This window comes from Phytophthora ramorum, assembly GCF_020800215.1.
Source record: "Phytophthora ramorum isolate Pr-102 chromosome Unknown Phyram_PR-102_s0004, whole genome shotgun sequence".
Lineage (NCBI taxonomy): Eukaryota > Oomycota > Peronosporomycetes > Peronosporales > Peronosporaceae > Phytophthora > Phytophthora ramorum.
Genome location: NW_027150650.1, coordinates 3,142,215 through 3,166,584, shown reverse-complemented (window position 1 = coordinate 3,166,584; position 24,370 = coordinate 3,142,215). Strand labels below are relative to the sequence as shown.

At 53.3% G+C, this 24,370-nt stretch overlaps 5 protein-coding genes across 5 annotated transcripts; 2 read left to right on the top strand and 3 right to left on the bottom strand.

Moving 5' to 3' along the window:
- Nucleotides 1-682: 682 nt before the first annotated feature.
- KRP23_5448 (ABC transporter I family member 20) lies at nucleotides 683-1,633 on the top strand (the record flags this gene model as incomplete). The annotated part of the gene is made up of 1 exon (XM_067890514.1): nucleotides 683-1,633. One exon carries the CDS (start codon nucleotides 683-685, stop codon nucleotides 1,631-1,633), a length of 951 nt encoding a protein of 316 aa, XP_067747054.1.
- A 2,406-nt stretch (nucleotides 1,634-4,039) lies between these two features.
- Nucleotides 4,040-13,446, bottom strand: KRP23_5447 (GRIP and coiled-coil domain-containing protein 2; the record flags this gene model as incomplete). The annotated part of the gene is made up of 4 exons (XM_067890513.1): nucleotides 4,040-4,414; nucleotides 4,489-4,584; nucleotides 4,663-13,277; nucleotides 13,401-13,446. 4 exons carry the CDS (start codon nucleotides 13,444-13,446, stop codon nucleotides 4,040-4,042), a joined length of 9,132 nt encoding a protein of 3,043 aa, XP_067747053.1.
- Nucleotides 13,447-14,252: 806 nt separating this feature from the next.
- On the bottom strand, nucleotides 14,253-16,787 carry KRP23_5446 (Laminin-like protein epi-1; the record flags this gene model as incomplete). The annotated part of the gene is made up of 1 exon (XM_067890511.1): nucleotides 14,253-16,787. One exon carries the CDS (start codon nucleotides 16,785-16,787, stop codon nucleotides 14,253-14,255), a length of 2,535 nt encoding a protein of 844 aa, XP_067747052.1.
- A 275-nt stretch (nucleotides 16,788-17,062) lies between these two features.
- KRP23_5445 (uncharacterized protein) lies at nucleotides 17,063-18,692 on the top strand (the record flags this gene model as incomplete). Its single annotated transcript, XM_067890510.1, has 3 exons — nucleotides 17,063-17,180; nucleotides 17,250-17,907; nucleotides 17,972-18,692. The coding sequence occupies 3 exons, from the start codon at nucleotides 17,063-17,065 to the stop codon at nucleotides 18,690-18,692; spliced, it is 1,497 nt and encodes a 498-aa protein (XP_067747051.1).
- Nucleotides 18,693-18,878: 186 nt separating this feature from the next.
- Nucleotides 18,879-23,429, bottom strand: KRP23_5444 (DmX-like protein 2; the record flags this gene model as incomplete). The annotated part of the gene is made up of 6 exons (XM_067890509.1): nucleotides 18,879-19,034; nucleotides 19,097-19,273; nucleotides 20,231-21,682; nucleotides 22,637-23,083; nucleotides 23,154-23,277; nucleotides 23,350-23,429. 6 exons carry the CDS (start codon nucleotides 23,427-23,429, stop codon nucleotides 18,879-18,881), a joined length of 2,436 nt encoding a protein of 811 aa, XP_067747050.1.
- Nucleotides 23,430-24,370: the final 941 nt, after the last annotated feature.

Sequence of the window (24,370 nt, the reverse complement as noted above, 5' to 3'; positions counted from 1 at the left end):
GGAACGATTGAATTGAATTTCAAACACTACTTTCTAGTAGTGCCAAGAAAATAAGTGCTGAAAGAAAGCAAGAACACTTTTCAACTCTCGAAGACGCTGCGAGGTACCGCGGAGATCATAACATTGCTTCTAGACGAGATGTAGGATGCAAGGAACCAGCTCTCGCACCGATCTCTTCATGAGCTCCCTTACAGACCACATCCAACCAGGGCGTTTTCTCTTCCTTGACTCACACTATAATGCGACCAGCATTCGTGCAGTCTCCAACCGAACACCGTCTGCCTCGTCCTCCATGAGCTGCACAAAGTCCTTTCCGTCGGGCAGCTCTGCCATAGTCTTCATGTGAACAGTGACGTTGTCCGCCATGAGCGAAGCATTTCCCTTTCGACAGCGCCAATCTGGTACACTCGGGGTGAGTACATTGAGGCTGTGAATCATGTTCCACGCATCTGCATCTATTGGCTTTAGCAGGCTTGGTGCAACCAGAGTACGCACAGATTGCTCTGCCCTTCGTCTGCTTGGTCATCTTCTTCTTATGCCGGAGAACCGATATGCGTCAACTGTTGGATGACATACAAAAGCCAAGAAAGCTCAAAGCTCAATCCCGAAAAGTATTATCGATTTGAAAAAAAAAACACACAAACAAATCTATCGATTGTAAATTTAGTTTTCGGGATCCCTGATGGCCCCCAATCCTGCTGCTGCTCCTGTGGAGCTGCGTCGTCTCAACTTCGCGTTCGCCAAGGTGACAATCGGTGGACACCTTGTGAACCGATTGCAACACGACCCAGTTAACGGGGACCCCCAACAAGAGGACGATCGCGTCCTACGTGACGTGGACCTCACGCTGCAGTCTGGCCAGCGAGTGCTGGTGGTGGGTGGCAATGGGGCTGGCAAGAGCACGTTGTTGAGCATCCTGGCTGGGAAACACTTGACTGCGGACGACACGGCGCTGGTCTTTGGTCGGGACAGTTTCCGAGATACGACGCTCAATGCGTTGAGGACCTTCGTGAGCGCAGATTGGGGCCAACGCGCCGTGGCCTTCGCGTCGCATGCCATGGCCTATTCGGCCGATATGGCGGTGGAGGAGATGATGGTGAAGCTGCAGAGTGAACACCCGGAGCGACGCGTGAAGCTGCTGAAGGTGCTGCGGATCGACCCCAAGTGGCGTCTGCATCGCCTGTCGGACGGCCAGCGGCGTCGTGTGCAGCTGTTCCTGGCGTTGCTGCGACCGTCGCAGTTGATCATCCTGGACGAGGTGCTGGGCATGCTCGACATCATCTCGCGCGAGAACGTGTTGGCCTTCTTGAAGGAGGAGACGGAGACCAGGCAGGCCACGGTACTGCTGGCCACGCACATTTTCGACGGCACGGACGTCTGGGCGTCTCATGTGCTGTACATTCGTCGCGGCGGAGTGGGTTTCTATGGCCCCATTGAGCAGTGCACTGACGGCCAGAAGGTCCCGATGTACAAGGCGGTGGAGAACTGGCTGCGTACTGAATTGGCTGAGGACGACCGCGTGGAGACTGAGGCCGTTGGTGCGAGCGGGGAGTTCGATCTGGCCAACGCTCAGAACCGGGCTGGCGGATACGCTGCTGGTCGACTGGGTGGCGTCGATATCGACTCTTTGTAAGCGCAGCAAAGGCTGTAGCTCAACTCGCTCAACGTTTTTGAAGGGAATATACCGCTCCATTGCGTCGTTCAGCTGACTCAGCACGAAACAAGAGGGCTTCGCCAAGTTATCCGCTCAGTGAGTTGCAGTCTTCAATTGTCTTCCTTTCAATCAACGACAACCGAGCCAAAAACGTTTTCTCAAATATGTCAAAACCTCTCTGCGAAAGGAAGTGGTGGAGTCGCTCTCAGATTCAGTTCCCTCACTACCCCCGGAGTGATAAGAGAAATTGCCATGATGAATGCCGACGCGCAGCTCGAAGAAATATTGAAGACCAACGGAGAGGACCATCTCTATGGCCAGATACTAGAGCTTGGTCACCCGCCAGTGATTGTCGAGTGGCAGAAGGTGGAGGGATTTATTCGCGCGATTCAAATTGCTCAAGCACAAGCTGACAAACCCGAGGGTGAATCGCTTCCGACTGATCCACTTGGGTTGCCCACGGTAGTGACAGCACAGAAATTCAAGGAAGCTGTGCTCGACTATGTCAGGCCCCAAGAAACTAGCAGTCGATTAGCAACTTCCTGTCTGCTGTGTTCGATGCCAGAGTCAGTACAAGCTGTGTCTTCTTAACAAGGAGCCCTGGATCCAGCGTATTGTTGCTGTCGTTAACTACAGGTAACAAATCCGCTCGTTCTTGTCTGGAAGCTTCCACCTCATCGATTAGTCCACACTCTGTTCGTTGGCATCCAGTACTTCGACAGGCGCATTCCTCCATGCTGCCCTAGATATCACTGATCGCGTTGATGTGCTTCACGCCCCCGCTGTTTTCGTCGCCCCATCTGGACAACTCCAGCTCCTTCTCGTCGGCACATGATGGTCGTCAGGCTCTCCTTCTTGGTCGGTTTTTTAAGTTCCCCACCAACTCGGTGTCTTCGAACTCGACAAAGATGACGTTCCCACTCCCTCCGACGACCAATCAATAGATCTTCACGTGCACGATCGCCAGAAGATGAAGAATGGTGAGGTGACCCTTACAATTGAGCAGCTAACGCATGAAAAGAATGAACTACAAGGGCAATTCGGTCTGGTCAAAGTGTTAAAGAATACAACCGCCCGTCACTGATCAAATGCACGTCCTTGTCGTGCTTCCAAAGAGGCCACATAGGTCGCGTGTAGCTGGCGTGCTAATGCGCACGCTAGAATGGAAGGAGATAAAGCAAATTCGTGTGTAAGCGTTTCCACTAACAAAGAGAATTGTCGATTAAGTGCAGCCCGACATGGAGAGACAGAAAGTGGAGAAAGCACCAGGTTTCTGGATGAAGGTGCTATCAGATAAGCAAGTGGGAGTGGGTGGAAGACTTTAGTAAGGCCATTGCAGAGTACAAGTCGGTGGAAGACTGGTGTAAGGCCATTTTTTAATACATTTTATTGATTTTTGCTGGTTTAATGCGCACAAGAAAGAATATTTTGAAGTCAAGTTGGATGCCAATCTCGTTGTGACGGGGAATCCGGGTACGGGGAAGTGCCGGTTCTACCTGTACTGTATCTTCCAACTGGTTTGTCGGCATCAACCCGAAGTATAGCAGCTTGCTCCGTTTGAGTTGGGTCTGAATTTCAAACACGAATTCCACCATTACCAGCCTGACACGAAAGAATTCGGTGAATTGAGCGTCGAGGATGCCATGTCTCTCAAGGCACAGAAGCGTGTAAGGCACAGAAGCGTGTAAGTCCCCAGGCACTTGGTATACTACCGACCGAAGCCAAAAACGTTTGGTGCGCTGGATGCACGCATGTTGGCTGGTAAAGTATGTTACGCGTTTCAGATGACTCCAGTCTGCACCATTGAACACGTTTCTAACGTGCGTGAATGGCGTTGGCTTCGGGGTATCCTCACTGCGGTGGGCCATTGACACAATTTCGGCTACTGCCATGGCGATGTCTGTTGGCGGAATAGTGTACACGTTCCGAGCGACCCGGGGCACTGGGTCCTTACTGACGTGGATGAAGCGCGCAAGCCGTACACAACAGCCATTCGCTGGAGGCTTCCGTTTAACGGTCAGCACGACTGGTTCCAGGTCGGGGAAATGATGAAGCACATCCAGTTTGATTTGCCTCAGCGGCTGATTGATCTTCAGAAAGCACTTCTTGCGGCCGACACGACGTCAGGATTCAGCGACGTGGCTGCGCTGGAAATGGTTGGCCCAATCGCCCACTCTTGAGTCGATAAAACTCCAGCTTCAGCAAACTTTGTCAAACGTCCGAACGGAATTCATGCGCACGACCCGCCTTCATAGCACAGTTGACAACAACAAATCTATACGCGTTATAATATCTTCCCAATGCATTTATGCATCTAAAGTGCGCTCGCTCACCTTCACGGGAGCCGCGCTAGTAGTTTCTGACGTCACTCACATTGTAAGACGACTATGCGGCGAACGGGTTCAGCGGGGTCGCGAGCTCGTCGTCGTCGCTTGCTTCGCTGCCGAATGACAGGACGCCGTTTTTGTCCTTGCTGCCGAGTGCTGCTCCGGTTGGGTTGGCAGTCGTGGGCGAAGGTTTGAAGTTGGCCGGTGTCGCAAGTGGCTTTGGAGTCGGAGCTGACGCTGCGCCGCCACCGAAGAGGGAGAACACGCCGCCAAATAGGCCCGCGCTTTCCTCGTTGGCCTTGCTGTGCGCCGCCTTCACCTTCTGCTGTTCTTGCGGACTGAAGCTCAGCAGTGTCGAGATAACAGGCACCAACTGTTCCTTTTCGCTCGGGACTTGGCTCTCGATGTATTTCATCACGACGTTCTTGAGGTACTGTACAAAACAAGCAGAGATCGTGAGTCACTCAGCAAGTAACAAAGTAACAGAGCTGTGATGAGACTCCTTACCTCAATGTTAATTGCCTGAGTAGAGCGCTCACTGAGCTCTTGCAGTCGCTGCTTCTGTCGATAGGCCTCTTCCAGCAGAGCGGATGTGTCTTCATACTGCACACATATCATGAAACAATTGTTAGTCAGATTACGAAGAACAGAAGCCATCTTGGACAACATGACGCGGCATACCTTCTTCTGGAAGAGGTGCATTTGGTTCTCCAACTCGTTCAGCTGAAGCTTCAGCCTAGCAGTTTCATGGTCATCCTCTGCTGCCTTGGGCTGGTCCATTTTCGATGCTAGCGGAATTGGGCACGAGTCTGCAACCGCAGCGGCAATATGAGCGTGCTGCTCGTCCATCGTGGTTTGATGCAGGAAGCTGTTGTTTCCTTCACCGTCATATGATCGCGAAGAGGACGCGGTAGAGCGCCTTTCCTTTTCTGTCGGCGACGACGTAGGCGAGTATGAGTGACGTCCCGCTTCGTTAGTAGCGAGAGAAGCAGCGGCAGCAAGGGCAGCCTGGAGCTGCTTTGACAAGTCGCTGATTTCGTTCTCCTTCGCTTCAACAGCCTGGTCTATCGATTCATTCTGTGTACGAACGCTTTCCCTGAGAGAAGCAATCTCGTCGTTCAAAGCTTCATTGCGATCCGTGAGCTGCTTGATCTGGGCCTCAAGAGGCACCCGCTCGTTTCCAAGTGCCTCCTCCAGCCTTGCGACTTCAGCCTTCAGACTATCAATTTCCAACTGCAGAGCAGCCTCCTGGGAACGCTTTTCAGTCTCCACTGCCTTACGCGCGCTCTGCGCCAAGGCTTCTCCAGCACTCTCAAGCTCCGCCATACGTTTCCGTGTTTCCTCCAACTCCGTTTCAAGGGTGTTAATACGACCCTTCGCAGCCACCACCTCCTGCTCGAGCTTGGTTGTGTTCTGCGCAGTCTTCTTCAAATTTAGCTTGTTCTCACTCGACGCCTTCTTGAGTGCCGTATGCGCACGCTTCTTGTACGTTTCGAGTGCAGCTCGTGCAGCAATAGCTCCCTCCGTCTCGACTTCTACCTCAAGTTTGAGCTTGGCAAGCTGGTTCTCAAGCTGTGAAATGGTTTCACGTTGTAGACCAACGTTGGAATCGGCTGTCGAACGGAGTTTCTCGATCGTATCATTAGCTGAGGACAGTTGCGCTTCAAGCTCCATTCGTTCGGCTTCGTGTTTCTTTCCGGCCTCCTTATGGTTGCTTCCAGTCTGAGCTTGCTCCTCCTCAAGCGTCAGTAAACGTTCCGTCATCGTTTGCTTTTCGATCTCCTTCTTCTCGATTGTCTCCGATAACTTTGCACATGCCTCCTCTAACTCGGACAATTTCATCTGTGCAGCTTCGTCGCGCGCAGCAGCAGCCGCCTCCAGCGTTTCCTTTTGCTCGTGCAATGCCACATCGCGTTGCCTTTGCATTTGTGCGAGTTCGTCATCATACGCCAAAACCCGCTGCTTGAAGTTCTCCATCTGAGTCTCGCGTTGTGCTTCGGACTCGGCAAAGTTTGCGCCGGCTTGGTGCAGCTCTTCAGCTAATGCATTGGATTGTTCACGGGTTGTGGCGAGCTCCAGCTTGAACGCTTCCATCTCTTCCACAGAGGTAGAGTGTTGAGCCTTCAACTCATCATACGACGTCTTCATACTGTCGTTGGTTGTTGTCTGTTGTGCCAACCTGTCCTGCAGCTCCTGTAGGTGGGCCTTCAACCGCTTATACGCCGCCATCACTTCTTCCAGTTTCGATTTCAGTGTCGAGATTACTTCGTCTTTTTGTGTCATGGTATCAGAGTGGCTTTCCTCATCGGCAGCCCTTTGTTCGCGTAGGGTAGCCACTTCAGTCAAGGCTGTGGTGGACGACGCGGACAGCGATGCCACTTGCTCCTTCAAAGCGTCAACCTCCTTCACTGAGTTAGCTTTGGCAGTTTGTACTTGATCACGGAGTTGTGACTCCAGCTGGTGGGCTTGATTCTCAAGCACCTCAACCTGCTGCGTCGCTCTGGACAACTTGGACGACTCAGCCTTCACCTGAGCTTCAAGGTCCATGATAGTAACCTCCTGAACCTGAACTCTCTCGCCTAACGTGGTCTTCACATCACTCAATTCCAACACAAACGCCTCCTTCGCAACCAACGCCTCCTTCGCAGTCTCACGCTCCTCCTCCGTCGACACAACACGGGCCTCGGTCTCGGACAGCTTCTGTCGGATCGCCTCCAGCGTCTCCGCCGTCTGCGCCTCCGACTCCTTCAGGCTGCGGATCGTCTCCTCGGCCGTCTGCGTCTCGGTCTCGCGCTGACTCTGCAGCTCCTGCAGCTCACCTTCCAGCGTCTGGATGCGCTCCTGCAGACTCTCCGCCTCCGTGCTCTGAGCCTCGCGGTGCGACTCCATCTCGCCCAGGGCCTTGTTCGCAGCCTCACGCTCCTCCTCCGTCGACACAACACGGGCCTCGGTCTCGGACAGCTTCTGTCGGATCGCCTCCAGCGTCTCCGCCGTCTGCGCCTCCGACTCCTTCAGGCTGCGGATCGTCTCCTCGGCCGTCTGCGTCTCGGTCTCGCGCTGACTCTGCAGCTCCTGCAGCTCACCTTCCAGCGTCTGGATGCGCTCCTGCAGACTCTCCGCCTCCGTGCTCTGAGCCTCGCGGTGCGACTCCATCTCGCCCAGGGCCTTGTTCGCAGCCTCACGCTCCTCCTCCGTCGACACAACACGGGCCTCGGTCTCGGACAGCTTCTGTCGGATCGCCTCCAGCGTATCCGCCGTCTGCGCCTCCGACTCCTTCAGGCTGCGGATCGTCTCCTCGGCCGTCTGCGTCTCGGTCTCGCGCTGACTCTGCAGCTCCTGCAGCTCACCTTCCAGCGTCTGGATGCGCTCCTGCAGACTCTCCGCCTCCGTGCTCTGAGCCTCGCGGTGCGACTCCATCTCGCTCAGGGCCTTGTTCGCAGCCTCACGCTCCTCCTCCGTCGACACAACACGGGCCTCGGTCTCGGACAGCTTCTGTCGGATCGCCTCCAGCGTCTCCGCCGTCTGCGCCTCCGACTCCTTCAGGCTGCGGATCGTCTCCTCGGCCGTCTGCGTCTCGGTCTCGCGCTGACTCTGCAGCTCCTGCAGCTCACCTTCCAGCGTCTGGATGCGCTCCTGCAGACTCTCCGCCTCCGTGCTCTGAGCCTCGCGGTGCGACTCCATCTCGCCCAGGGCCTTGTTCGCAGCCTCACGCTCCTCCTCCGTCGACACAACACGGGCCTCGGTCTCGGACAGCTTCTGTCGGATCGCCTCCAGCGTATCCGCCGTCTGCGCCTCCGACTCCTTCAGGCTGCGGATCGTCTCCTCGGCCGTCTGCGTCTCGGTCTCGCGCTGACTCTGCAGCTCCTGCAGCTCACCTTCCAGCGTCTGGATGCGCTCCTGCAGACTCTCCGCCTCCGTGCTCTGAGCCTCGCGGTGCGACTCCATCTCGCTCAGGGCCTTGTTCGCAGCCTCACGCTCCTCCTCCGTCGACACAACACGGGCCTCGGTCTCGGACAGCTTCTGTCGGATCGCCTCCAGCGTCTCCGCCGTCTGCGCCTCCGACTCCTTCAGGCTGCGGATCGTCTCCTCGGCCGTCTGCGTCTCGGTCTCGCGCTGACTCTGCAGCTCCTGCAGCTCACCTTCCAGCGTCTGGATGCGCTCCTGCAGACTCTCCGCCTCCGTGCTCTGAGCCTCGCGGTGCGACTCCATCTCGCCCAGGGCCTTGTTCGCAGCCTCACGCTCCTCCTCCGTCGACACAACACGGGCCTCGGTCTCGGACAGCTTCTGTCGGATCGCCTCCAGCGTATCCGCCGTCTGCGCCTCCGACTCCTTCAGGCTGCGGATCGTCTCCTCGGCCGTCTGCGTCTCGGTCTCGCGCTGACTCTGCAGCTCCTGCAGCTCACCTTCCAGCGCCTGGATGAGCTCTCGGCTTTTGTCGGCATCAGAGGTGAGGTTCTGGATCTCTGTTTCTTTGTCACTTAATGCACGCTGTGTGCTTTCATATTGCCCGGTCAAAGACACCACACGTGATTCCGATTTACACAAGTCCTGGCGAACTGATTCGAGATAATCGTTCACCTTCGCTTCCGACTCCTTCAGAGAGCGAATCGTTTCTTCAGCAGACTCTACATCGGCCAAGTGTTGGCTTTGCAGGTTCGTCATCTCGGTCTCCAGAGTATCAATCCGCTGTAACAGATCCTCCTTTTGACCGCTTAACGATTTGTGTTCGGCGTCTAGATCACTCAGAGTCTTGCTGATTGCATCCCGCTCTGACGTCAGGAAAGTCACACACGATTCGGATTCGGTCAGCTCCTTCTGAGTTGACGCTAATAATTCCGTGGCGCCCTTCACTTCCTCCTTCAACGCTTGCGAAATTTCCTCTGCAGCCTGAGCATCCGCTAAACTTTTGCTTCGCAAGGCCTCCAGCTCAGTGGTCACTGATTGACTCTTAAGTTGCAATTCTCCATGCTCGGAACTGAGAACCTCAAGAGTTAGGTCTCTCTTGCTCAGTTTTTTCTTCGCAGCATCACGCTCTTCCACTAGCACCATCACGCATCCTTCTGCCTCTGCTAACTCCTGACGGACTGCTGATAACGTCTCTTCTCCTTCGGCCTCTGCATGTTTTAGACTAGCAATAGTCTCCTTTGCAGCTTCCAGTTCCGTTGCGCTTACGGCTCGCAGCTCCTTCAACTCAGTCTCAAGCGTATCAACCTGCTTCTGCAAATCCTCCTGAAGTGCGTTTAGCGTCACGTGGGTCGACTCCTTTTCGTCTAAAGAAGTACGAGTGGCGTCGCGTTCCTTCTCCAGCGCTGCAACACGCAATTCAGATTCGGCTAGCCGCTCCTGGATCGCCAGCAGAGACTCTTCTGCTTGAGCTGACGAATCCTTCAGATTGTGAACTACTTCCTCTGCTGCAGCCTTTGACGCTGTGAGCTCCCGAATCGTCTCCTCTGTTGCTTCCGCTTCAGCTGAACGTTTGCTTCGAAGAGTGTTCAACTCGTTTTCTAGCTTTTGGGCTGCCAGGTCTAGCTCTCCCTGTTGGCTTGTCAGCATCTCGATCTTTAGATCCTTAGCGGCCAGATCCTTTCTTGCGGCATCTCGCTCTCCCACCAGAACCATCACGCATGACTCAGCCTCAGCCAGGTCACGCTTGGCAGACTCTAAGGATTTCGTCAATTGCGCTTCGGCATCCTTCAAACCGCGAATGATCTCCTCAGCTGCACTGGAGTCCTCCGAACGCTTGTGCTGCAGATCCTCGATCTCACTGCCCAACTTTTCGACCTCTTGCTGCAAACCTTCACACTGGACAGTAGACACCTTGAATGCAGACTCCTTTTCATGCAGTAATGCCTTCACGGAGTCGCGCTCTTCCACTAATACAGCAGCACGTGACTCAGCCTCGGACAACTCATCGCGATTGGCCTGTAACGTCTGCAACGCCCTCTCTGCCATCTGCTTCAGAGCTGCAATCTTGTTCTCCAACGTCGCATTCTCAGCGATCTGTGCCTCAAGCTTAGCGGAGACTTCATCACTTGTCAACTTGTCCGACTCAGCACGTTTTTGAAGCTCACTCAACGTAGTCATAACCTCGTCCTTCTTGGTTGTGCATTGAGTGAGTTCATCCTGCAAAGTCTCAACCTGTGTAGTCACCTGCTGCAGTTCACCACGCAAGCTTGAAGTAGTTTCTTCCAAGGTCACTTCAAGTTTCGTCTTCTCTTCGTGAAGCGCGGACACTCTATCCTCGAGAGACTGCTGCAACTCGACCAGAATGTTCTTTTCAGCCGACAATGCGTCAATTTCATTTGTTGCCTTCTCCACTCTCTCCTCCAAAAGAGTCAATTGTTGGGAGCTGGACTCATTCGCCGTTTCCAGTTTCGCCTTTTGCTCTTCAAGAGTGCTAAGCTTTGATTCCAGAGAGCCAATGGTACCCTCAAGCTTCAGATTCTCGTCATCAAGACCAGACTTTTCCTCCTCCAGCATGTACAGCCTCTCCCTCAACTGGTGAATGTCTTCTTCGGATCGATATACAGTTTCCTCAAGCCTTGCACGGAGGTCCTGCTTTTCTGTCTCGATCTCGGCAATTCTGTCTGCCAGCTCATTGAGCTGTTCCTCGAGCTCTTCGTTGGCAAGCTCCTGCGAATCAGCCATTGCAGCCTTTTGAACTTCAGACTTTGCAATTTTGTCCTTCAGCATAGCAATCTCGTTAAACAATCGACTGCGCTCATCCTTCAACATGTTGGTCGTCGTCTTGAAAGCCTCAAATTCGATAGTCTTTTCCTCCAGCTTACCCCGACTTCGCTCCAGTTTCGACTTGGTCTTCGCAAATTCATCGGCCAGCTTTTCTCGCTCTTCCTCGACCGACCGCAACTGCTCTTCGATTGTAGCAATCAAAGCTACTTTCTGCTCTAGCTGCTGCTCCAGCTCTGCGATCTTGTCGTCCGCAATAGAAAGCCGATCTTCAAGCTCTGCCTTAGCCTGCATACGCTCTTGCAGCGTGGACTCAAGTCCTTGTTTCGCCTCGTAGGCAACTTGAAGCTTCTGTTCCATCTCGATCATCTCAATCAAAGCTGCTTCGAATTCCCGACGTTCTGCGTCAAGAGAGGCGCTATTAACCGCGCACGCTGGGCCGCTCGACCTTGATACCTCCACCAATTTCTTCTCAAGAGCTGTGAGCTGCTGCTTCTGATCCAAGAAATTGACCTTAGCTTGGACTAATGAAGAGCGCAATTCCTCGACCTCACGATCTTTCTCCTGCCACTCGTCCGGCTCAGTCTTGCTGTCTACCACAGCATTCAGCTCACTAATTCTCTCTTCCAGAACGTCGTTTTCGGTCTTGATATCATCCAAATCCCGCTTAATCTTGCAGTTTTCCTTTTCAGCCTTGACTACAATGCTATTCAGGTCAGCAATAACAGAATGAAAATCTTCCTTTTGCATAGCAAAAGCCTCAAGTTGACATCGCAGATCCTCGGATGTACTCTTGAGATTCGACCCGAGCGTTTGGTTGTCCGATTTCAGAGGTCCAAGCTGTGCAAAAATTGCGTCTAGCTCGGACGTTTGCTCGCGGTGCGTCTCCAGTAACGTTTCGTGATCTTGTTTGAGTTTCGATACACCATCCGCCGTCTTCGCTACCTCAAAAATCATGCGCAGATTTTCAGCTTTGCACGCGGCCATTTCTGCCTCGACAGCATGTAGTTGAGCCTTTGTGGCTTCCAACTCACGTTCGAGGTTAGAGTCTCCATTGCAGCTCTCGGCTGTTTCACCATTCGATGAAACCGAGGCAGCATCCTCCCCTGATGATGTGTACTTGTTGGTGTCAGAGCAATCGTCGAGGCCTCTAACAGCCAGTTTTTCAATCTCCGAGGCACGCTCCTTTAGAGCAATTTCGCAATCTTCAAGCCTAGAAACAAGCTGTTGGTTTTCCGCCTCGTATCTGTGTATCCTTTCCTGGAGAATGTCTGCTTCGCTTTGACGGTGCTCCATTTCTGGCTTCGCCACACCAGCGAGTTGCTCCTGGATATGGTCCAGATAAAACTCGAGTTCTGCTAATCGGGAGCTACGACTGACATCACCATCAACCTCGGTGGGTATAGGTTTGGTTAATCGTAATGCAGCAGCAAATGCCTCAAGTTTGTTCTTGATCGCAGAGAAATCGTCGAGTAGCTGCTGTTTCTGAGTGTGGGCATCCTCGAGCTGTGTAATCAACGCTTCAGTTTCTGCTTGCTTTTTCTCGAGCGACTCGCAAGCGCGTTGGTGTTTGTCTGCTTCGGCACTAAGTGCAGATGAATGCTCTTCAGCCACACGCTCCAGCTCCGCGCGGAGTTCCACGACAGTCTGCTCTTGCTTGAGCTTTTCAGTAGTCAGGGAGTCGTACTGGGCTTGAAGCGAATCCAATTGAGTGCGAAGGTTTTCTGCTTCTGTGACAGCAGCACTGACAGCCTCACGAATAGCCTGTTCCTGCGGACCTTCTGCAGTCGCAAGTTGCTCCGTCAGCATGTGGATCTCTTTGTTTTTGGTATCAAGAAGCGCCTCGATGCTCTCGTACGTGAGATCGATGCCGACGTGTATCAACAGTTGCTCGCGAATCTCTGCAACATCAGCGAGCTCCGCGTTCGCCTTGTCGGTGGAAAATTTTAACGACTCGATCTGCTGCTTGAGCTGCTGCTTCTCCAGCTCCCACTTCTCGGCGTTCGCCTCCAATTCATCTTTCCACTCGGCTTGCAGCGTGGCAATCTGTGTCTCTACGCCCGTAGCGCCATCCGCGTCATGTGTCGCCTTCTCCAGGCTTTTCTGCAGCACGTCGTTCTCCCTCAGTACCTGATTCAGCTTGGACGCCACTTCCAGATACATCTGCTCCGTGTCCTCCTGCTGCTGTCGCGCGCCTGTCACCTGCTGCATCAAGTCGTCCACTTTGGTCTGCACTAAATGGTTCTCCGTAACAAGTTCCTGCGTCTCTCGTTCCTGCTGCTGCTTGTGCTCCAGCATGGCCGCGACCTGGTTCGTCAGTCGGTTCTTCTCCTCCTGGAACACCATCACGCGCGCTTCTTCCTGCGCAAACCTGGTGGCGGCCTGCTGCAGCTCGTCATTGAGTTGTCTGATCGTCGTTGCGCCCTGGTCCTGCGCGTCCTGCTGGGCCTGCAGTTCCACCTGAAAAGCTGCGACTCTGGACTGCGCGACCTGCAGTTCCTCATCCTTGGCCTCCATCTGCTGCTTCATGGCCTTGGCGACTCCCACGGCCTTCTTGAGCTTAGAAATGAGCTCGTTCTTCTCCGTCTCGAGGCGCTGGATCTGCTCGCCTGGCATCAGGGCACAACCACACGACAGTTTGGGCACTTTTAATGATCGGAACGGGGGGAAAACGAGCGGACTGCGCAGCAGCAGAAAGAGGAACGAGCGCGGAGGAGGAGGGACCCACGCACCAGAAAGCGAGCCGGCGGCCGAGGCCTCGCTCTCCTCCGCCATCATGCTGCACGAATGGGGAGCGAGGAGTGCCGCGTGGACAGGAGGATTGCGGAATGGACTCGTGCGGTATTGGTCGAAATCATGAATTGACACGAAAAAAGACGATTGGGCTCCCGTGTGACGTCAGCGGCATAGAAGGAGCGGAGAAAGACCCATTTTTTCTAGGTTGGCGGAAGAGCAGCAACTCCAGCAAGAGCAATTATTATCAGTTAATATACTCCGAGTACATGTACGTTGTTTCGCAGTGGCGATTTTGCTAGCTAAACTAATAAGTAACAATTGTTGTGTCAAGAACCTGGCAAACGAATGGAGGCTGCATCCAACGCAAACAGTACTTGGCAATTTTGCCGACCCATTTTCTGAAAAAGAACCCTTCCAGTTCCGCCCAACGAGCAGGCGACGCTGCACTTGAAGATAGTATGTCGCGATCTTCCCACTTGTGTAGCCATTTCACCAAAACGCCGGGAGAAGCTGAACTCTTGAAGTTCAGCGCATCCCGAGGCAAGTCTAGCGCTCCTGGGGCGCACGCCACCTTCCCGCGCTGCAAGCGCAGTGAATAGTCTAGGCTTCATTGCATCGCCAGCTTCAGCTTTGAGGCCTGTGCCATCTTGTCAGTGTCTCTTCATTCTAGGGGCATTCGTATCATCTGGTTGGAGCAGGTGGACACTTGGCAATTCAATGTATCAATAAACGTCGATAACATTTAGGAGCTGTCTAAGGTCTCGGCAAGTGGTTTTCATGTTGGTAAGATAAGGAGTGTTCGTTCGTTCTCCGGGCCCTAGAACTGGGTCAATGCAAACAACTACAGCTTAGTTCGAGATTGCGTAGATGAACACAGCCACGAGGATCGGGAGGAGCACCATGAGCATCAAGCGGTACGACTGGACCTGGCTGTTAAGCTGCGCAACAGCTTGTTCAGATATCTCGCGGAGCTTCGAGACCTGTGAGGCGTGTGCCTGCTTCGACTGCGTGCGCTCGACCTCGATGGCCTCCAGAGCCTCGGCGAGCTCCACACGCACATTGGCGAGCTCCTGCTTGGTCTTGGCCACCTTCTTCTCCTTTGCCTCGAGACTGGACGAGAGCTGCGAACGAGCCGCGCTAGCCGCGGACGCATCGGCACGCGCCTTCTTCAAATGCTTGGCAGCGCTCTCGGCGTCGGCAATCCTGGCGTTCATCAGCGTCTTGGCAGCCTGCGCCGAGTTCTTCCACTTGACTGTGTGCTCGCGAGCGTTCTTGAGCTCCTCGTTCGCCTCAAGCAGCGACGTTCGCGCCTTCTTGAGCAGCTCTTCGCTCGTCGCAGCCACACCGCGCAAGTCCTGAAGCTGGCCTTCAGCGTTCGTACGCTGCGACACCAGACCATCGTACTGAGACTTAGCCTTCTTCAGCTCAGTCGTACGAGCTTCCAGGTCTGCCGCCAGCTTCTTCACTTGCGAGGAGTTTCCGGCCGCCTGGCTCAGAGCCTTCTCGTTTTCAAGCTTGAGGCGGATGACTTCATCCTTCATCTCGAGCAGTTGACGAGCAGTCTCCTCCTTATCCGCAAGCGCGGCCTTGGCAGCATTCTTCGCCTTTTCCAGCTCCGCCACCAGCTCTTCGCTCTGACCACCCGTGGCCGCCTCAAGTTCAGAGATTTGAGCAGTCAGCTTCTCAATCTCTTCCTTGTGGGTTTGCTCGGTTTTCTCGGTCGACGCACGGAGAGCGTCGCGCTGAGTGGATACCTCCTCGGCGCTCCGCTTCGCCGTTTCCAGCTCCTGCTCCAGAGTCTGAATACGCTCGACCGAACTAGAAACCTTAGACTCCGCATCCTTCGTCGACGAGCGGAGAGCGCCAAGTTCAGCAGACGCATCTTCGGCGCTCTTTTTCGCCACTTCCAGCTCCTTTTCCAAGGACTGAGCACGCTCCTCAGTGCTGGCAATCTTCGAATCAGCATCTTGGGACGACGCGCGCAGGGATCCTAGCTCAGTAGACACCTCCTGAGCGGCCTTCTTCGCTGTTTCCAGCTCCTGCTCCAGCGTCTGCACACGCTCCTCAGAACTTGACGACTTCGACACGATAGCACTCAAGTCGCTCGCCAGTTTCTCCTTGTCAGCCTTAAGAGTAGTAATCTCCGCAGTGGCCGCCTCCAGTTCGGCTTTAAAAGTTTCCGTCTTGTCCTGGTACGACGAGTGCTCAGCAATGGTGTTCTCCGCCTCAGTACGCATCGCCTTCGCGTCAGCCTCGATCGTAGCGTTCTGCTCGGTGAGCTCCTTGTTCGCGAGCTGAAGATCCTCAATATTCTTCCAAAGCTTGCCCAGATGCGTCTCTCTCGTCTCCTTCTCATCCTTGATCGACATCAGCTGAGCCTGAACCTTCTCCAGCTCCTCGCGGGTGGTCTTCCCGGCATCTTCCGCAGTCTGCAGCTTGCTCTCCAGCTCCGACTTTTCCTCAGACAGCGTAGTCACAGACTTTTCCAGCTTGTTCCGCTCTTCGCGGGACTGGTTCGCCTTGTCCAAATTGGAGCGCTCCGTCTCCAGCTCTGCCTTCAGTGTAGCAATCGCCTCATCCTTCTCCTTCGTAATCAAGGCGACGGTGTCGTTCAGCTTCTCCTGCAGGCGATGCTCCGCCTTGTGCATCTCCTGGCTCTTCTCGCGTTCAGCCTCCAGCTCCGTCGTCAGCTGGGCCACGGCCATCTTCTTCTCCTCCGTCAGCGCGTCCACCGACTGCTGCAGCTTCTCCGCCGTCTCCTCAGCTTGTTGCACTTTGACACGCTCATCCTCCAGCTGCACCGCGAGCTTCTCCATCTTCTCCGAGATCTGCGCTCTCTTTTCCGTCTTCTCCTCTTTCTTCTCCTTCTCAACATTTGTAGAAGAAGGAGTCTCTGTCTCCACTTTACTCTCCACCTCTTTCTTCACCTTTGTAGCTTTCTTCTTCTTGGGTTTCTCCACTGTCTCCGTCTCCACCTTCCTCTCCTCCTTGTGCCCCACCAGGTACTTCATGGCCTCCTTGGTGCGCTCGATCTGCGTCACCTCCGTCTCCAGCTCAGTCAGCTTGCTGTCCGCCTGGGCCACGACTCCCTCGAGTTTCTCGGTGCGCTGCACTAGCTCCTCGACCTCCTCAGCAGCGACGTCCTCGTGCTCGGGCGTCTCCTCTTCAACCTGCTGGTTGTTCTCGTCCTCCTCGTCCTGTTGCTTCCAGGCCTGCAGCTCCTTGCGCAGCCCCACGAGCTTCTTGACCTCCTGCGCCACGTCCTCCATGCGGACGGCGCCGCTCTTGTCGCTGCGCATCTTGTCCTGCAGCATCCGCACCGTGTTCGAGCACTGGTCGATGGCCTCCTCCAGCGCCGTGCGGTCGTCGAACGTCGTCGTCATGTCGGGGGGTCTCGCTGTCGGTCGGCTGGAAAGATATCCAAGTGACAAGTCGGGTGATTGGCACCAGCAATTTCTATGCCGTATCCTTTCCGCAGTTTTCGATCGGTACATTGATGTACGGAACACTAAGTTTGGTGTGGTCGACATATCATTTCCATCTTTTTCGACTGGTACATTTTACTCAATAACGGTGTGGCGGACACAAGTGTACCAGTAGTCAGCGTAAAGAGCCAGCAGCTATATGTTACGGACACCAAGACGAGCGACTAGTGGCAATGGCACGTCGGACCTTCCTGCTGCTGGCGCTGGCGCTGCTTGCAGGTGAGAATGTGGAGGCGAAAGTGGCCACGAGAGTGCGGAAGAGCTGGGCGGCATACAGCAGCGATGAGAAAGGTGCGAGGTTGTGGTTGTATCCGACTTGTCGGACGTGCCATTGACCCCTTTGGTGTCTGTTACTTGTAGAGCTGTATCTGAGCGCGGTGGAGAAGGCCATGACGTCGGGCAACCACATGTTCTTCACGCAGGTCTACATGGACTCGGGCAGTCTGGAGCAGGTTGTGGGCACGTGCGGTGCACCCGCATGGTACCGCAAGTACTTGCTCGGATATGAGAACATGTTGCGCTCGCTCGACACGACGTTCAGCGACCTGACGCTGCCGTACTGGAACATCTTCGAGGACGCCGCCAAGCGTGTCTCCACCAGCACAGAATGTCAGGCAATTGAATCCTGCTCCCCGATCCTGCAGGATTTCGGCGGGTGTGGAGGCAACGACCTTAGTCCTGGCTCGTACGTGGTGAATGGCGAGGCCATTCCGAGTGGAAACTGCGCCAACAGCAGCGTGGCTGCGCATGCCTGTACGAGCAGCAAAAAATGTGAAAAATGCCTCCCGCGAGGTGACTGGGACATTGACGGCTCGTCGCTGGAGTTTGGACCCACGACGTTCGCAGATTTGGTCCGGCATGCCAGTGAAGCTAACGGAACCAGCAGTAGTGGATCTTCGGCGATGGACACACTGCGCAAGGACGTCCAAAACTCGGTCCAGCTGACGCTGCATAGCCTTCTTGGAGGAGTCTACGAGACCCGCGCTGCTGCGTTTGACCCCATCTTCCTCAGTCACTAGTACGTTCCTTTCAACGTCTCGAGTAGTGAAAAGACTTGCTTACCCAATGTTGTGATTTTGCAGCGCTACGCTTGACATGGTGTACCAATTTTCCCAGAGCTGCAATCAGACTATTGCATTGACCGGATCCTGCAAAGGCAACAGCGAGCTGAAGATCTCCCCGACCGCCACAATTCCGATGAAAATCAAAGACACCACCGTGGAAAAGCACACGGACCTCGGTGCGTTCTTCAAGGGCATGGGTACTACCTTCAAAGACTTGGACAAATTTGCTGTCGAGTACGAGGTCGACCCGTTCCTCCAGAATATGCTGAAGAAGTATTCCCTGCAGTGTGACGCCGACAGCAGCGCTACTGGAGCAATCTCCTACGCCACAGCCAAGAGCACCTTCGAAGATGCCACTGCGATTAATAATTTGGTGGCCGACTTGGCGGGATGTGACCAGACCTCGAAGTTGAACGGGACGACAACAGAGGTGGCCTCGGCATTCATCTCTTGCGAGCTGCTCTCGTCATTGCAAAACGGCGTATTCACGAACTTCAGTACCCCCGTACGCGAGTTCTTTGGTGCTACTCAAGACGATTTGCCCAAATGCGTCGGGGCGCTTGCAGCAGTGACAACGCTCGAGGTCACAGTCACGCCGTCGGCTACGTGCCAGAAGGCGATTTACAAAGACACTAGCATCAGCACCAAGACAGACTTCAACACTGTCTCTGACGGCTTTGCCATTGTCACTATAGGCGCGAAAGATGGAAACGTCCGGTATATGAACCCGGCAAACTAGATGTGTGTCAGCAAGGTAGCTGCATTGACGTAGTACGAATCCCAATCAATAGATGTGTGCGTGGCAACTGAGAAACGCTTTCTTGTACAGCATACTGTAGTACGGTTCCCTTGTCAAATTGTAGGCTTGAAAATAAACATCAACATTATTCATAACCCATTCATATCCAAAACGAGCGAGTCTGGTTCACCGCAAGTCCTTGGAGTTCGGCTGGCCAGCCATGGACGAACACATAAGCTGGAATGACAAAGATATCTTCACGTGCAATGAGCCTCTTGTGGTGTCCTCAAGTGGCAGCCAGCAGTCCATGGGGTTGCCAGACGTCAGTTCGTCCAGAGGAACCTAAATATCGAAACACACATCAGCTCAATAATAATACCCAGCCGCAGCGCGGATAAACTTACCTTCGCTCTCCCCATGAACTGGTGGCTCAAAACCTTGTTTTTCTGGTACATGGCGCACCGCAGCATTGCTGGTGGGCCCGAAAACACGGAAGGAAGCAGCTTTTCCAGAGCTTTAACTGCAGCGTGATTTTGATCGTCGATTTCTGCGTTCCAAAGTCGTGACGCCACACGGCAGGACTGTGCATCAACACCGCGTGCACTGCCTCCGCCACCCCCGTTGCAGAAGTGTACACCTGTAGTTGGACGGGTAGTGTGTCTTCCGTGGGTGGGGATAGCGAAGCGGAACACGAACTTATTATCCACTGGGTCCCATCGAGGATTCACACCACCTTCACCGACCGCGCTGCGGTATGTTTGTAGACTCCACTCTTCTGCTGTCTCGCGCGGTTTTTCTTTTGCATGTGAGAGCTCCATAAACACGTACGCATCACTCCAATTTCCTACCCAGCTGCACGAAATTAAATCTTTCGCTTCTACCAGCTCCACCATGATAACTCCAACAAAACGATGCGGCAAGCCCGCTTCTTGAAACATCGCGTTTCGCTGGCTGCGGGAATAAATTTCGACGAGCAGCGGGATTCTTGGTTCATCTTTTCCAGCGAGACCGCGTTGAATATGTTGATGAAGCGTTCGATATGAGTGCAAACCATCAAGCCGGTATTGGGTAATTGCTGTAACAAGCCAACCCTCTCCGCCTGTGGTTCTCCACATCGCCACGAGGTCAGGATCTTCAAACACCGAGTCAACGATTTCATCGCACGTTTCTAGACAGATCGGGCTTAGGCGGTCCCACCCAAGCTCTACATGCAATGGATGCTGTCCATTATGCATGTATCGCCGCACATTCCACTCTGCTTCAACCTCCCACGGATCCACAAACATCATAGACTGAAGGTAAAATGCGTCCGGCAGAGATTCGTCGCTCGGCTCCGAACTAAGTGCACCACTTAACAACCGTGATTGCGACGTAGGCAACTCGCAGTTGACTGAGCCAACTGCGCTCGATAATCGCGATTGTGGCAAGGGCATCTCGCTAGTGACTGACGCTGCCGAGTTGGCGTCACTATCTATATGCGGCCGTCCGTGATGACGATCTAACGGGAACATTTGAGTATCTTCGCCTCGATGCGCAACTAATAGTCGCAACTTGCGCTGCTGACAGCATCGAGAGAGGAACGCATGAATTTGCGCAATGATGTCGGTTTTAGAATCGCTGCTAAATATCTGGTGACGAGCGAACCAGTTGAAAGCATCTCGCAGGACGAAGCTCTTCACATACACCCGCGGATCCATGCGAAAGCGTCGTAAGGTTGTACACACGCCAATATCTGCATTCTGCATCAGCAATAACACATAATCATCACTTGCGTTCACCAGCGCCGTATGCTGTTCAACACTCATTCCAACTTCGTGAAGGAAAGCAAGTAAGCTATCGGGGCTTTCATCCTCAGTTGTGTCAACAGACCCGACCGGGGCTGTAACGGTAACGTCATTCTCCTTGCCGCCTTCTCGGTCAACAGCTGGGGCATCGTCGTCATCGCCATCGTTAATAGACGTGTTATCACTACTATCTTCTTGGCGCTTCGCTTCCTTCCAATCAACGTTTGCAGCCGCAGCTTCCTCAAAAGCTGCGTTATCTAACCCGTAAAGGCCACAAAGACACGGCACTTCTTTCACTGAGTAGTCAAACTCGCATCTCAAATGAGACTCGATGAGCGCATACCACCGCTTCAGTCCTTCCAATGGACCTTCGCCCAGTGCCTTCCACAGCTTCTGCGGAGTAAACAGCGAGCTTGAAATGTCTGCTTCAACGGCTCCTTCGTCGTCTGCGTCAATCCCATCTTGATACGTGCTGAGAAATACCGTGGCTCGTGCGTACAGTGTGCGAAGCACCGACACCATGAGAATCAAAGTGTACATCTTGCGAATTTTGAACTGGTTCTGACTTGCTGCGTTTTCAATGCCTCCCCATGACAAGAGTGAGATATTATCGTCACTTACTTGGCGCGCCGCGACAGTGCCCAGGAAAGTGTATCCTAGATTTCCTTCGAATATCCGAGTTTTGCGCAGCTCACTCGCATTTGCTGTAGGACGCTGCAACAGCCTGCACAGTAACCGAAGGTTCTTCTCGAATGCAAACGAGCTCAGAGGGGGGCCGGGTTCAGCGGTTGACGGAACGTTGATCGTTCCGTAAGTATAAAACGGCAAGCTAACAGCTTGGCGAACGATGTCGGTTCGTTGCCGCGCCCAACCCAAGAAAATAATCCCCGTACGAACGGCAACGCTGATGTGCGCGATTACCTGAGCCGGAATGCTGATCTGGCAATGGGCGTCGAGATTCAGTATATAACACAGCTGAATCGTAAGACCTTCCCAGTCGCGATACACGTCTTCAGCGATGCAGCACGAAGCAAACGTAGAGCACGAGTGCATCATCGACAAGGACACGTACTCAACCCATTTGCGCAACGCCGACACTCTACCCAGCTCCGATAGCAGAAAGCACACTTCAACTATGTGAAGGTACGCGTGTGGGTGCATCACCGCAAGCGCGGCTTCATAAACATAGTTGCGATCAACTTGGAACTGCTCGCAAAGCGGAGAACACAACTCGTCCAAAAACTCCCTATGTAGCTTCACTCGGTGATGGTGATGCTGTCCTGGAGCTGTTGATATGGTCGTTGCATGTGTAGGAGAGTCGCTGCCATCGCCATGCCGAAACCACATATCCAACTCAACACGAAAGTGACTGATCATCTCGCGTGCCACACGAATACCAATCATTTTCCCTACAAAAGCGGACGATGCCCATCGCCTACACTCGATATCAGCGATTTGTGCCTTCAGCCACGGGGCCGTTGGAATTGATTTCTCCGATTGAAACGCCTTTGACCATGAAACAGAACTTGCTCGATGGAGCGGTGACTTCTTCCCCGCCACGAGTGGATCGATGTGGGGGAGGCTGAATTCGTCCAGAAAGCTCATTCGTCTGGGAGACGCACTCCAAACTGCCTGTCTCGGGGTTATACTGGCAATAGGAGACGTAATGCAGGATAATTTACTGCCTCGCCTCCAGCTTTTCAGCGACGACCGAAATCGAGGCGAAGTGGGACTTCCTGATGCACCGCTTGATTCGTCCTCCAACAGAAAATCGTGAATTGGGTCATTTCCACCATCGATAGCAGAAATTTCAAAGCGAGCATGAAGGTTAACCAGATGCCGCGCTTGAAGCATCTCTACGAGAGCCGTATCACTCAAGCCACTTCGCTTGCACACGTACGCCACGAACGAAAATGAATGTTCGATATCCGCAGTCGAGGCAAGTTGAAGACGTGTTTTGCCCGAAGAGGTGGTGGCTGGAGATACTGGAGCATCAGGAAAAGCTTGTTGGTGCATTTTCTTCTTGGCCCAGCGTAGCAAAGAAGAGTTTACGCTTGAATGAAGATGCTGGAAGTAGACCGTAAGGGACGTAAGGTTTACGTAGAAATGTGTCGCTCGCAGCACACTCGAAATAAGGTTGTTCTTCGTAGGGAGAGTCACTTCATTGTCACCCCACACGTCTACGTCTTGAAATTGAGGAAGCAATACAGCCCACGCGTGCTCGAATTCTTCTAACCACCACAATGCACAGCTCTCCAGCCATACCTCACACTTTCGGCGGAAAAGAGGTATCACGTCTTGCTCCAGCAATTGCTTGGTTATGTCCCCCACAGGCGTAATCCCAGCTTGGCTAGTAGTGAAATCATGTTGAAGCTTGTCGTCTGCATTATACTCCACAATCCTTGCGATAACTAGTGCCAAGCTCGGATCTCCCAGACGCACTGCAAGAACACGAATAGCGTCTTGAATGCGTGGCGGTTCACATACCAGAAAAAATGCTGCAGCCGCCTCGTATTTTTTCTTGCTGAGAAGAGAATAGGCGTTCCTGATTGCTGCATTACTCCAGCGTTTATCAGAAAAGTCATTTTCTAAGAACGAGGCTAGCGTCTGAAGTCATACATTTGGATAAGGTGAAATATGTTGACACAGAACCACAAAAGGCGCAACTTGACTTTACCTTGTTTGAGTCTGATTGCGCCAGCTTTGCCAATGCACTCAGCACTTTTTTCTTGCCCAATGCCACGTACAACAGACAAACATCCATCGCGTCTTTCGTCCGTGCATAGGAAACCTTCGCAAACCTGTTGACATTACGGACAGCGAAGCAATGTGATTAAAAGAGAGGAATCAACTTTTTCAGTACAAGGCCCAACCTCTCAACAATTCCTCGCAGATCCTTCACATCCTTGATCCAGAGTCCCAACCAGAGAGGGCGGATGTCATCCCATTGCATGCTGGGTTGAATACAATGTTCCCACAAAAATTGCTGTGCGTCCGAATGTAAAGCCCATAGCAGTCCAGAGGAAGGTGTTTCTTCCAAACTTGGTAGCCATAAACAACTTTCACGCTCACTATACGAATTTCTCCATTTTAACGAAAATGGATCTACATCTCCGTTTTGAGGGTTACTCGTCGATTGAGAATTGCTGCCCGTGTGAGCAAGCACCACATTTCTCAAAGTTTTTGAGAATAAATGCATCGAGAAGAAGCGCTTTGCTCCCAGGTCTGCTGCTGAAGCGTCAAGATCAAAGCCAAGAGACTGAATTGCATCCACAAAATTTAGCAGTGCCTTCATCTCTAGTAGGTGCTCTTCGCTGAACGTGGAGAACAAAACAGCCGCGTTTGCTTGCAAAGAACGTGTTTTGCCCAGAAGCATAGAATCGATTGCTGTCAACAGTGTCGTTGCCTCGCTCGATGTCAAAGTACGCGGATCATCTTCATCAGGATACGACTCCTCTTTGTCGTAATTGTATCTCCTTTGACTACTGCTGCTCATGGGGGCCGCAAACAGGTTCTCTGCTTTATCAATATTATCGCTTCGATGAATAGACGTCGAGTATCTACCAATAGACTCCAGCCTTTTTCGAGCACGATTCGATCCATTTTCTCTCGCATCTGCTCTTTGAGAACGTGCGGGACCAGTGTATGAGAGAACCCCACTGGACGCACTAGCACGAGCAGAAGGTTCATCCTTCATCACTTTCGCGAGCAGTTTCAGCATTTGGGTAGCATCCTTGAAGGCTCTCGAGAATTCGTAGGACGCCTGGTCACCAGCAAGTGAGGTGTCTTTCTCTCCAACACGTGCATGCATGCCAAACATCGTGGTAAGTAGTACATATGGATGCCATACCGGAAGCTTTTGGGGAGATTCAACAGCTTTCCAGTCCATGGAGT